Consider the following 14,288-nt stretch of genomic DNA (forward strand, 5'->3'; position numbering starts at 1 on the left):
ATTAACAACCAACTGCTAATTCACAACAAGGAACACAGGATGGAAAATACAGAGAGGTGTGATGAAATCATTGGTAGAGTTACTTTACTCCTTTCAAAGAAGCATCATTTTGTAATTAGAAGCTAATTCATGCCAACCCTTTTTCTGTTATTGTTATTAAAGTTAGCATTTCAGAACATTTAGAACAAAATGTTCTAAATGTTCTGAATGCTCAAAGGTGTAGATGAGATCCTGATCCAACTGATAGATCAAGGTCTCATTGCAACATTAAACTGTATTGCACCAATTGCATATTTTCAAGAATTCTTGACCAGATTGATTGCTTTATTTCAGTCATCAACTTCTGGAAAAAGTATGACATTGCTGATTGCATAACAGATATATGAGGTGTGGCAATTAAGTTCATGGATTGGTACTGTAGCAGTCATGTTCGAAGAGTTTAAACATAAATGGAAGTGGTATGTTGTAGTTCAAAAACCTCCAACAGATGGTGATACAGAGATTGTCCAGTAGGCTGACAGTTTGCAAGTAACAACAAATTTCATTCGTAGCATTAGTATTCTGTGTCAAAATTTTGCAATGGAGCAACGAACAAATATCAAATTATGCTTTAAACAGGGAAAATCTACAACAGAAATATAAAAAATTATAAAAACCATTTATGGTGATGAAATGTAAAGTCATACTATATGTAGATTTATTGGATGATTGTTTCCTACAGCAGCATGTTTCAGAGGCAACCAGAGGGAGTAATACCCTTGATCTGATTATCAACAGTGATTATTCATGCAATAAGAATTCACGGATAACAGAACCACTGGGTGGCAGCGATCACAGCATACTGATGTGGGATTTACTTAAAGATGTAACTACCATCATGGGTAAAGGGAAGGGTTTTTCCTTTTGTAAAGGTGACTACACTGGTCCCAACTGATAACGCTACCAACAGAAAATTCTAAATGGAAAGCATTCAAGGAATTAATCGTGGAAGCTAATAGGCTTTTGATAGCAACTAAGAAATACTGTTCAAGGTTTAAGTCTAAATGGCCGTCAGATAAACTAATGAGACATGTGTCAGAGAAGAAAAATGCATGGGATGCATATAAATTATCAGGAGATACAGAAGCCTATGGTAGATATAAGCTAGTCTGTAATCAAGTCACAAAGAAGGTTAAGCAAGAAAGGCAAATTACAAAAATCTTTCGAAAAGGATTCAAAGAAAAATAGCAACAACTTATTAATTATGTAAACTCTAGAAGGAAGAGAATGAATCAGATTTGCCATTGAACAAGTGGAAGGATCCCATCAGAATTCAGCGTGCTGAACCCATTCAAGGCTTTATACACCTCAATCAGATCACCGCGCAGGTGCCTAGTCTCCAGCCACTGCAATTTGCAGAACTTAAGCCTCTCTTGATAAGAGGATCCCTTCATTCACCTCACCAATCTTGTTGCCCTTCTCTGTACACGCTCAAGTAAATCTACATCCTTCCTAAAATGAGGCCTCCAGACCTGTATGCAGTACTCAAGGCATGGCCTGACCATTGCCTTATACAGAGGGATAATCACCTCCTTTTTCCTGCTAGCAAAATTCCTATATATCATTGACAAAACCCCATGGCTAGCCCTCGCAGCCTGTCTGCATTGCTCAGAAAACTTCATATCTGACTGCACAATTACTCCCAGTCTTTTTCATTTTCTACCACCTTAAGTGTAGTACCACACAGTTGGTACGTTTCTCTGGGGTTACTTCTACCCATATGCAGTACTTTGCATTTGTCAAGGTTAAACTTCAGTTGCCACTCCTTAGCCCATCTGCCCAAATTATCTAGATCCTGTTGCAGTAGCACACTGCCATTACTGCCATTAACAACCCTGCCAACCTTTGTATCATCTGCAAACTTCGACACTAAGCCTGATATACCTTCATCAATATCATTGATAAATATACAAAACAACAGTGGACCCAACACCGAACCCTGTGGGACTCCACTAATAACATAAGTCCAAGAAGAGCAGCACCCATTGATTACCACCCTCTGTCTTCTCCCACTTAACCATCCTTTTATCCATTGTAGCAACTTACCCTTAATACCATTCTGCTCCAATTTGTACAATAGTCTTCCATGCGCAACAGTGTCAAAAGCTTTCCTGAAATCCAAATATATGATATCAAAATTATTTTTTGCATCCAGTTCCTTTGTAACCACATCATAATATTCTATCAAATTTGTCAGACAAGACTTTCCCTTAACAAACCCATGCTGTGTCTGAATTATTGCTGCAGTCTTGTTTAGATGAACCTGCAATGCATCTTTAACCAGCGACACCATTATCTTACCCGGAACAAAAGTTAAACTAACTGGTCTGTAATTACCCATGTCACCCTTCGATCCCCCTTTGTGAATTGGGGATACATTTGCACATCTCCAGTCCGTGGGAACCTCCCCTGAGTCCAAGGATGCTCTCATAATTATGGCTAAGGGTTTACTTACTTCCTTTGCTGCCTCCTTTAATATAACTGGATAGATCCCATCCACCTCAGGTGCTTTTCTTACGTTTAACTTCAACAGTTTCTCTTCCACTTTGCTCTCAGTTATTACAAAATCATTAAGTACCCTGCTACAATTTGATAATCTTCTGCCATTTTCAAACCTTAATAATTCCTCACGTGTGAATGTAGATGCAAAATACTCATTCAGTTTGTTTGCTATCTGAGCAGGATCATCAACAGTCGAACCATCGATGTCAAGTGGACCAATCAGATTCATCCCCTTCCTTTTAGAGTTTATATAAGTAAAGAAATCCTTGCTGTTTTTCTTAGCATCTTTTGCCAAGGATTTCTCGCAATCTGCCTTCGCCTGCCTAACCTCCTTTGTAACTTGGTTACAGATCAACTTGTAGCTATCATAGGCTTCTGTGTCACATGTTAATTTGTATGCATCCCATGCATTTTTCTTCTCTGTTACGAGTCTCATTAGTTCATTAGATAACCATTTCGGCCTAAACCTTGAACAGTATTTCTTAATAGGTATGAAACTTTTAGTAGCTTCCACGATTAATTCCTTGAATGCTTCCCACTTAGAATTTACTGTTGGTAACATCGTCAGTTGATCCCAATATACAGAATTTAAAAACTGTCGGAGACCACTGTACTCACCATTACGGAAGCAAAAACCCTTTCCTTTTCCCCCGATGGTAATTAAATCTTTAAATAAATCCCACATTGGTACACTGTGATCACTGCCACATAGTGGTTCCTTTATCTGCAAATTCTTAAGACACGAATGATCACTGCTGATAACCAGATCAAGAGTATTACTCTCTCTGGTTGCCTCTCGAGCATGCTGCTGCAGAAAACAATCATCCAATAAATCCACAAAAGTCTGACTAGTGTGTGAGTGACCAACCCACAAGTTCCAGTCAATATCTGGAAAGTTAAAATCCCCCATTATAAGACATTCCGATTTACTAGCCCACTCTATTTCTTTGTACAATTGTTCATTGTACTCATTCAAGTCATTAGACCTATAACACACTCCTACTCTTATTTTTGCTTTCGCAGTGCTTATGTGTTTGTATATATATATATATATGTATGTGTTTGTATATACAGGGTGATTCACTACCAGTGCGATAAACTTGCAGGAGGTGTAGGGGACACAAAGACGAATCGGAATCACATAGCATTGCAGGGTCCGAAATACCTTCGTCATGCGGTAGAGGACGTTGAACGGGAGGTTGCGTGAACAGCGATCCCGCTGGAAGTCAGCATTTGCGAACCGTTTCTGTTGAAGAAACCAAGTAGCAAAAGTCCTCCGGAGTGGATAATCCGCAGGCTCCAATGATTGGTCGTGTTCCAGATGGTATGAACTCATTTGGTTTGTTGACAGTATCCTCCATACAGAGGATTGGGAAATACCCAATCGTTGACCTATCGCTCGAGTATTCGTACTCGGATTGCCTTCTGCAAGACGTAGGACATTCTCCTCATTGTCTGGTGTCCTCGGCGTTCGCTCTCGATTCATGGTATCTCTCGTGAAACAACCAGTCTCACGTAACTTTCCACCACCAAATACGGAGGATGCGGAAAGGTCAGGGAATGACCACCGCATATCCTGGAGCAATGTGGCCTTAGTTGCTAATGCTCCTAAAAACCAAATAACAACAACAACACGTAACCTTCTGTGCACACGTGCGAAAATCGTATGATGAGGAGCACGCCTGTGCGGGAAACGTTCCTGGTACAAGCGCAGAGCGGCGCGCCCGTTACAGTTCGCAGCTCCATACGTGAGGTGCATGTCAGCCAGTTCAACGTTGTAATACTCGTCCATCCTACTGCTTCGGGAACCGATTCACAAATGCTGACTTCCAGCGGGAAGTCAGCATGTTCACGCGACCTCCCGTTCAATGTCCTCTTCCGCATGACGAAGACATTTGAGACCCTGCAATGCTATGTGATTCCGATTCGTCTTTGTGTCCCCTACACCTCCTGCAAGTTTGTCGCACTGGTAGTGAATCACCCTGTATATGTATGTGTTTATATGTATGTGTATGTTTATGTATATATAGGTGTATGTATATGTATGTAGGGGTTTGCAGATCTCAGTAATTTGGGAGCCGCTGTAATACGTGATTGTGTGCCACTTTCATAGATTTTTGAGGTCACTTTTGTTTGTAATAAGTAATACTAGACTGCCTGGCACTCTGATCTTGTTTTTGATTCCAAATGTTGGTTGAAATGAGTGATGCCAGATTTCGATTCTTACATATTGTACATTGCACAAATCATACTCTTTTTTTTTTTCTTTTTTTTTTTTCGTTTCATTATTCGGTATGACATTAAAACTTTTCCAAATGTCACTTTAGGCATTTTGTTTTTTAACTTTGATATAAGCACACTACTTTTAATTTGTTTCTTTCTTTAATCGACACAACACTTCTCATGTTATGTCTATATTTTTGAAAGATAAAAAATGGAAGATATAATTTTAATTGTACTTGCATACTTCTACTATCTACCAAAATTCAGCTAAAGTACAGTATATATATAGCTCTTCTTTGCATTCCCAAGCAGCTGATGGCAAAATCCAGTTTCCTTTCTGTTACTTGAAAGAAAGCACAAAACTAGATTACTGTAAACGAGACTGGAGGGGTGAAGGGGGTGAGAGAGAGAGAGAGAGAGAGAGAGAGAGAGAGAGAGAGAGAGAGAGAGAGAGAGAGAGAGAGAGTGTCTTGACATTGTATGAACCTTCAATAAGTTTGGTAAGTAATGGTGCTTATATCTGTTACTTGGAAAGTACTATTAAACTTGAAATTAGCCTATTGGAAAAACAAAACTAGAAAAGTGTGAGAGAAAGAGAGATGAAAGCCTAGTTCATTTTATAGACAAATTGCTGTTTTATAAAGCTTCAGTAAATTCCATCAAGTAACAATTTAAAACTAAAAGTTGAAATCTCATGAATGGATAGTTGGGTGTTTACTGTAACCTTTTATCTCATTTCAAAAAATAATTTGTTTGATGCTAAATCTCAGCCTGAGCATTACCCATGCTGGTCTCTGTTATGCTATGTTATAGCACATTATTGCTGTAATACTGCATTAAATCATGGGTAGGTGCTGTATATCTGTAAAATATCATTGAATTTGTAACTGTGTAAAGGTGATTTTTTGCTTGTCAAATGTTTTATATTTTTTACGGAAAAAAAATTTCAAATCTTATTTTTGCCTTTTTAATAGTACGCAGGTATGACAATGCAACAACTTGTGGTTTAGTGTGGACAGCCAACTTTGTTGCATATCGATGCAGAACATGTAGTATATCTCCTTGTATGTCTCTGTGTGCTGAGTGTTTTCAACGAGGTAATCATGAAGGTCATGATTTTAATATGTTTCGAAGTCAAGCTGGTGGAGCATGTGATTGTGGAGATCCAGGTGTTATGAAAGAAACAGGGTAAATAAATTTATTTTTAATGCTATTACTTTCATTGCAACAGCAACTGAAATATCTATTTTTGCTCTTATGCAGTTTATTTTTTGGTTGTAAACCAAATTTAAATTTCTGATATTCTGTTTTTCTTCCTTATATAGTTTATTTTATGAGTTGTAAATTGAAACCTTCAGATGGAAGAATTGAAAGAGCCTTAGAGAGAGGTGTGCTAAGATGTTTGTATCTTGCCATATGCTAAATTTTAACATATGCCATACACTTGATGGCAAATACAGTCGATTTCGGTTATTTGGGACACATCAGGACTAGTGCATTTTGGCCCGATTAAGCGGCTGCCCCAATTATCCAAAGTTTCACGTAAAAAAAGTTAAAAATACAATGGACCCCCGCTTTACAATTGGTTCACTGTACAATCAAATCACGTTACGATGGAGTCACCATAGTAAAGTACCGTTCACTATATGATGTGTAGTAAGTACCGGTCATTGTGATCATGTTTGTGAATTGAATTTTAATTCTAATTAGCAAAAATAGGAGGAATATTATCCACAGGCTATAAAAGTAAAGATATATATTAAGCACAAATTACCTTACCAATTAAAAAATTAAATGATACGTGAAAATCGTAAGAATATACATGATAATTGGAATAATTAATACGTACTGTAATATGTACATACTAACTAGTTGACATTTCTGTTCACTGACATTTGTGGGTGGGGGTTAAAATTTAAAACAGTAAAAAGATGAGCAATCAATAACAAAGAACACGGCACACACAAGTTGCAAGTAACACGATACGCGCAAGTGAGACAGGAGTAACAATTTACAAAGCTTTAAAAATAGGAATGAAGAGAACAGTCTGAAAATTAATTTTTTTATGTGATTGAAGATTTCATGAAAGTGTAAACACATTTCACCATAATAACCCACAGAATTCCAGCTGTTGGTTTTATCGCAAATTCAGTAAGATCGAGTTTACTATCCATTTATGATAGATTGCACTAACAGAAAAGCCCAATAAACAGGTGTCTGCTAATTGTTTTTATTGTTTTATAGTTGTGACCTCCAGAAATCCGTCCGAATCACGTGGTACGGTCAGAGACAATCATAGGGTAATCTCCAGTGCTGCGGTCTCCTGCCCCGATTAAACGGCATGTTGTCCCAATTAAGTGAAGTAAACCCTGGCTATTTTCTCGATTGGGTTCTGTTTTTTAAGATTTGTCCCAAATAAACTGCTGCCCTGATTAACCGGTGGCCCAAAAATCCGAAACCACTAATATATTTTCCTACATGAGAGTGGAGTGGGATTGTTATAAATTCTGCTAGAGTAAATTGAAAAGGTGAAGAAATTTTCTAAATGTTAAAGATTACCATCTTTCTCACTCACAATTTAGCATTATAAAATTATATAATAAAATATATAGAAATAAAAATATATTCCATGAAATAAAGTAATATTAAACTGGGTTTACTGAACAGTTGAGACTAATCAGAGAAGGGATCCCCCATCTCATAAGCTTGTGGTGAACCAGTTGGGGTCCAAACCCAATGTTCTTTCTTAACCTTATAGTGCAACTTGTTAATAGGAAGGTAGCTACTGAACAAACATGGGATTAGGACAAATGAGTTGGATAATTTTAATGAACTCGTCCAATTTCAAAAAAAGGAAAAATCTTGTCACTATGATAGGAAAAGCAATCAAGACTCATTCCACCTGGGATGTCATGTCATGTGAATCAACAAGGTTCCCACTGTTACTGTTGAGGAACTGGACATAGTGCTAAATATTGCTACTGAAACAACAATCAAAATCAGCAATATGATGTCAGAATAATATCATAGAAACCCTAGAGGATCAATATAGGGCAGCTGGAGTTCCTCTGTATTCATAAATTAACTGTTTACCAAGTGTGTACCTTGCCTTCCCCTCTCACCTTCAAGTGTGGCATCCATTAGTTGTGCTCTTTTGAAAACCTTAAAATGAGCAAGAAATCTAAATTTTTCACTTTTTGATGCCACCCTACATTTTAAATCTGCAAGTGTCTGCAATTCTGCCCAGACACGATAGGAGGGAGTATATGATGAGAGCCCTGTCGATCAATTCGGCCCTGGAAAGATTGTGCAAGGCTCAAGGGGTAAATTTTTTTCAGCCTGGTCTGTACTTGTTAACAGGAGAGACTGCTTCTACAGGGATGGGATACACTTAAATAGAAAGGGTGCAAGGATGTTTGCTGATGCTATCGAGGCAGTGTTAGGTGGGTCGGAAAACAGCTAGATTGGGGGATACAAGGACTAATAGATTAACAGTAGCCACTGGCAGAGGTGAAAGTGATTCTTGCACTGCTTCTATTGGAATGAGCAGCAGCCTGGAAAATAAGATGCAGGATATTTCAGAGACTGCTGGGAATCACTGGGGCACAAGTAAACACATGGGTTGTGTTAGGGTAGCTAAGAAAAAGAACAGGTGCATGTATACTTGCATGTACACCAATGCTAGGAGTTTAGTAAATAAATTTGATGAATTTGAGGTATTGCTCAAAACATCAAAGGCAGATATTGTTGGGATTTCAGAGACGTGGTGTCACACAGATATAAGGAATGCAGAACTGGAATTTGGGGAGTACAATGTCTACAGAAAGGATAGACAGGATAGGAAGGGAGGAGGAGTTATGCTATTAGTTAAGAAATACATAAAATCCAAGGAAGTGAAGCCAGTCAACATCGCTGGACAGTGTGTCGAGTCAGTTTGGTGTGACATAAGCATTGGGAGATCAAAATTGAGAGTAGGAGTGTGCTATAGGCCTAATGACTCTGATGAGTATAATAAGAAACTGTACAGGGAAATAGAGTGGGCCAGTAAATCAGAGTCTTATAATGGGGGATTTTAATTTCCCAAATATTGACTGGAATTTGGGGGCTGGTCACTCACACACTAGCAAGGCTTTTGTGGATTTATTGGATGATTGTTTTCTACATCAGCATGTTCGGGAGGCAACTAGAGGGAGTAATACTCTTGATTTGATATCAATAGTGATTCTTCATGCATTAAGAATCTGCAGATAAACAAACCACTAGGTGGCAGTGATCACAGTGTGCTGAAGTGGGATTTACTCAAAGAGGTAACTACTATTAGGGGTAAAGGGAAGGGTTATTGCTTTCGTAAAGGCGACTGTGATGGACTGAAACAGTATTTAAATTCTATACAGTGGGACCAACTGATGATGTTACCAACAGCAAATTCAAAATGGGAAGCATTCAAAGAACTTATTTTGGAAGCTACTAGGCTTTACATACCAACTAAGAAATATTGTTCAAGGTTTAGGCCTAAATGGATGTCAGATGAACTAATGTGACATATGGCAGAGAAGAAAAATGCATGGGATACATACAAATTAACATGTGACACAGAAGTCTATGATAGATACAAGTTGATCTGTAACCAAGTTACAAAGGAGGTTAGGCAGGCGAAGGCAGATTACGAGATATCTTTGGCAAGGGATGCAAAGAAAAACAGCAAAGAGTTCTTTACTTATGTAAACTCTAGAAGGAAGGGGAGGAATCAGATTGGTCCACTTGATATCAATGGGTCAACTGTTGATGATCCTGCTCAGGTAGCTAACAAACTAAATGAATATTTTGCATCAACATTCACACATGAGGAGTTATTCAGCGAGGGAAATGCCAGAGGTGTGTTCAACTCTGGTAGTAAGCTAGAGAATCTTGTAATAACTGAGAGTAAAGCGGAGGAGAAATTGTTGAAGATAAACACAAGAAAGGCACCTGGGGTGGATGGGATCTATCCAGTTATATTAAAGGAGGCAGCAAAGGAAGTAAGCAAACCCTTAGCCATAATTATGAGAGCTTCCTTGGACTCAGGGGAGGTACCCATGGACTGGAGATATGCAAATGTGACCCCAATTCACAAAGGAGGATCAAAGGCTGACACAAGTAATTATAGACCTGTGAGTTTAACTTCTGTTCCCAGAAAATTAATGGAGGCACTGGTTAAAGAAGCACTGTAGGATCATCTAGACAAGACTTCAGTCATAGCTCGGACACAGCATGGTTTTGTTAAGGGGAAGTCATGCCTGACCAATTTGATTGGATACTATGATGCAGTCACAAAAGAACTGGATGCAGGGAATAACTTTGATATTATATACTTGGATCTTAGAAAGGCTTTTGATACTGTTCCGCATGGAAGACTGCTGCACAAATTGGAGCAGTGTGGCATTGGAGGCAAATTGCTGCTATGGATAAAGGGGTGGTTGAGGGTTAGAAGACAGAGAGTGGTAATTAATAGACACTGCTCATCGTGGACTAATGTTATTAGTGGAGTCCCTCAGGGTTCAGTATTGGGTCCATTATTGTTTTCTGTATTTATAAATGATATTGGTGGGCAGGAGCAGCATTGCTTAGCACACGCTTCTTGATTAGACCGGGGTTTGAGCCCATGACCACTAAATACAGAGGATGCGGAAAGGTCAGGGAATGACCACCGCATATCCCCGGAGCAATATGGCCTTAGTTGCTAATGTTCCTAAAACCCAAACAACAAAGAAATAAACAAACAAACAAACAGCCTCTTGAAAAAGTGGTCACTGTGGTTTCCCCTAAGCATTTTTTAATTTTTTTTTTCTTTAGTGGGTGTCTGCATTCACCTATTGGGTTAAGAGGTGTGGGGATTTTCTAGCTTGTTTTTGGCAGCAGTTTGACCATATTTTTAAGCAGGAAACTCTGCTGCTGTGCTTCCCTGGATGAGTGCAGGCCTCTATATTCATTACCAATCTAAACTATAGATTGTTAATGAATGCGGGAAGATCATCAAATTTAAATGTCACCAATTTCAGTACAAATATCCAATTTATAGCTTGTATTTTGCCAGGTAACTGGTAAAATGTAACAGGCCCATTCAAATTATTTATCAAATTCTTAGTATAGTAGTAGCAAAATGATCCAAGGAAGCAAACTTGTATTTGTAAAAAAAAAACACTACCGAATTCCACAACACCAGATTATTCCGAACACAAGTTTATTCCAAAAATCAATTAGTCTAACTAAAAGCAATTTTTTTCATATCGAGCCATTCCTTTTCCAATTTACTTTGTCTCTCTTTTATGTGTCATCTCAGAAAGAGTAATAATGCCATCAGCATTTAGGTCCTTAAACCAATTAGAGCCTTAAACACTTCAATGTTGAAACTAGGCATCCACTGCTGCTTAGTTTCCAAATACTGAAATTTAATTCCCAGAGCTCAAAGCCTTTTTTGGTAAGAGCTATTTTGTGACTGATTAATCTGTTGCTCTTCTTTGCGCCTGTTCCAGCATATGTACATCCTTCTTAAAATGAATCTTCTAAATCTGTAGGCAGTTTCATGTGGAAACAGCATCAAGATGCAGCTTGACCTTATGACATAGTTGGGTTGACATGCAGAGGAATTTGGTAGAGCATGCTTTTGAGTTGACTGTGGTTCAACTTGGTGGAATATCTAGCAGCTAGCCTGCAAATACTGTTTTAGAGCTGTACCCCTTGGAAATGTAAAGAATATTGGATCTTATCATAATCTCAAAAGACATCACTCATTAGTATTAATATTGGAAAGTGATGCAAGAAAGCAGACTTACATAGCATCAGCCAAAAAAAAAAAAAAAAAGGAAGATTTTTTCGAACAACCTACTATCCTCTGGCTGAAAGCAAATTTCTGCATAAATATTCTTTCAACCATCCTTCCTAAATTTAAATTCATTTCCCCTTCCCTCCCTCCCTTATGTATGTTGTCTGAGCAAGAGGAAGGATGTCATCAGCATTTAGCTTACTTCATCCATTCAAAGCCTTAAACATCTCAATCAGATCACCTTGCAGGTACCTAGTTTCCAGATCTGAAGCATTTTTTGGTAAGAGTACCTTTTTGTTTCCCTCACTAATTTTGTTGCCTCTTTCTGCACCCGTTCCAACAGATCAGCGTCTTTCCTAAAATGAAGCTTCCAGACCTGTATATAGCACTCAAGGTATGGCCTAACCTTTGCCTTATACAAGAGGATAATAATCACCTCTTTAGCCCTGTTGTCAAATTTCCTGAATATCATTGACAAAACCCGTTAAGCTGTCCTGGCAGCCTGTCTACACTGTCAGAAAACTATATCTGACTGCCTATTACCTTCTTCCTCAGATCTTTTTGTTCTCTGTTACCCTCAGTGTTGTACCACACAGTTGGTATGTTATTTTGGGATTACTGCTACCTATATCGTCATTGATACTGCAATACATCTTATGTCAAAGATTATACGAGGCAATACATTAGACATTGGTCTTATTGCTGCTGTGCGCACTCTTCCATTGCTATTGCCGTTCACATATGACCTCTTGTAGGAAGGTAGAGCTGGTTACTTTGATTACAAAAGCGCCATAATCTCAAACTGGTATTTTTTGACGTACGATGATATGCAGTACATATTGGAAGAGATTGGGATTGCCAGGGTTTCACCACATCAAACCTAAAATAAGTAGACAGGTGTGTTGTACACGACAGTGAGAATAATCTTTGTTATAGTTTAGTATTTTCTTTCTTTACAATCTTAATGATATTACCTCATTGATTCATATACTAAAGTTACTTTTGATATGGATATAATGTTGCCCATTATATTTGTTTCCCCTCCTTCCTCTATTTGATTAATGCTTAATTCTATCCTACTTTTCCATTTTTTTTTTTTTTTGAATATTCTTGGCAACTACTTTGTTTCTTCATTATGTTTTAATGTATTCTGTTATTTAGTTGATGTTAATTAATTATTTGATTTTAATTTTTAAAGTTAAATCTGTCTATTATGATTTCATTCAATATGAATTTGCATATTTCCATTTGATTTTGACATCTTTATTGGCTGGATTGACATTTTGTGTTTTATTTAGCCTATACAGGGCGGTGGCCATGATGCTTTATAATTCTGAGTTTATTTAACTGGTTTGGATCATATAGGTACATCCGTTCATATATTGCTAGATACAGTCATTGACTGAAATATGATCCTTTTAGGAATTACCAAGTGCTGACGTCTTTTAAGGAGGTACTGTTTGTGAGTTCCTGCTTCCTTTTTATTTATTATAAAAGTGGCACTCATTCTTCTGTGGGTGGTGTATGTCTTCTCTGGTAAGAGGTCATGCATTTGCAGTGCTGAAGGTGGGTGTTGCTTTGTCTTTTCTTGTTTGTACTTTATTTACTATATTTTCCTGACCATAAGAAGCGCACAGATTTTAGAAAGAGAATTTTGGAAAAAAAATATTTCATTGCATATATTTCAAATACAAATTCACAACTAATGGAATATTTTCTGGGTTGTAAGAGTCCCAAAATGTCTTTCAGCTGTCCTGTTTACCTGTTCTTTGGCATAATTTAACACCTTCAATTTGATGCCAACAGTGTATAAAAAAGTCTTCTGCTTTGTGCTCATTTCATTAGGACTACAAATTTATAAAGAATTAAAACTACTGTACTGCATGAAACACAGAAATATGAGCTACTAATGAGATTTTTCTCCTTTCACTGGTGACTCATTGATTTATAGAAAGAATTATAGATTCTCACAAGTCACAGACAAGGTTAGTCAAATGATTAATTACTAATACCAGTAATTCCAGTGATAGCACTGCTTATTGTTATACATATAGATCATAGTGGGACGAACCGAAGTGGGTGTGGGTAATCAGTGTCTCATATATTGAAGGTAATGCAGAGCTAATGGTAATTCCCAGTAATACTTTCAAGAAAAAGGATTCTGGAGCGAAGGAGTTCTGTTTTTTTTTTTTTTTTTTTTTTTTTTTTCATGGAAATAAAGGACGAATTCTAGTGAGACACCACCCCTTCTTATTGTTTAACACATCCTAACTCGGATATGTTAAGCATTAAGAAGGGGTGGCCAGCCTTTTTTTGTAGAGGACCACATATCATTTTGAAAGCAAAAGGTGAGAAAAAGCAGTATGTACTGGAATTTAATAATTTTTATTTATTACAAGCATTAAGTGATTTTGTTAACTACATCAAGTAATTAGCATAATACGCTGAATGCTTGTAATAAAAAATTGAAACAATTTCAATCGGTTTACAAATAAATATTGTTCTTACAGCGTTGATATCACAAGGAGCTCATTAATGCCTTACATACGTTAAATAAATGCTAAAATGTGGTAAATATGAACTGTGAGTTCCTGTTATATTAAAATCCAGGTTTTAATTTTTGACAATAAAAGTAGGATTTAAACTAAATTTTCTGATTTTTTTAACATTTGTAGGCATGACACTAACAAGAACTGCACGTGACATGCTTGCTGGATTGGTA

The 14,288-nt window shown here is 37.5% G+C and overlaps 1 protein-coding gene across 2 annotated transcripts in view; it reads left to right on the top strand.

Moving 5' to 3' along the window:
* Ubr3 (Ubr3 ubiquitin ligase) overlaps positions 1-14,288 on the top strand; it is a 452,715-nt gene that overhangs the window by 33,117 nt on the left and 405,310 nt on the right. For both annotated transcript variants that reach the window (XM_090383419.1, XM_090383420.1), the window contains exon 2: positions 5,739-5,952. In XM_090383419.1, the coding sequence (XP_090239545.1) occupies positions 5,739-5,952 (214 nt within the window). The remainder of the gene's footprint in view (positions 1-5,738; positions 5,953-14,288) is intronic.

Source organism: Mastigoproctus giganteus, chromosome 10, assembly GCF_048544385.1.
Source record: "Mastigoproctus giganteus isolate SK-2022 chromosome 10, ASM4854438v1, whole genome shotgun sequence".
NCBI classification, from domain to species: domain Eukaryota; kingdom Metazoa; phylum Arthropoda; class Arachnida; order Uropygi; family Thelyphonidae; genus Mastigoproctus; species Mastigoproctus giganteus.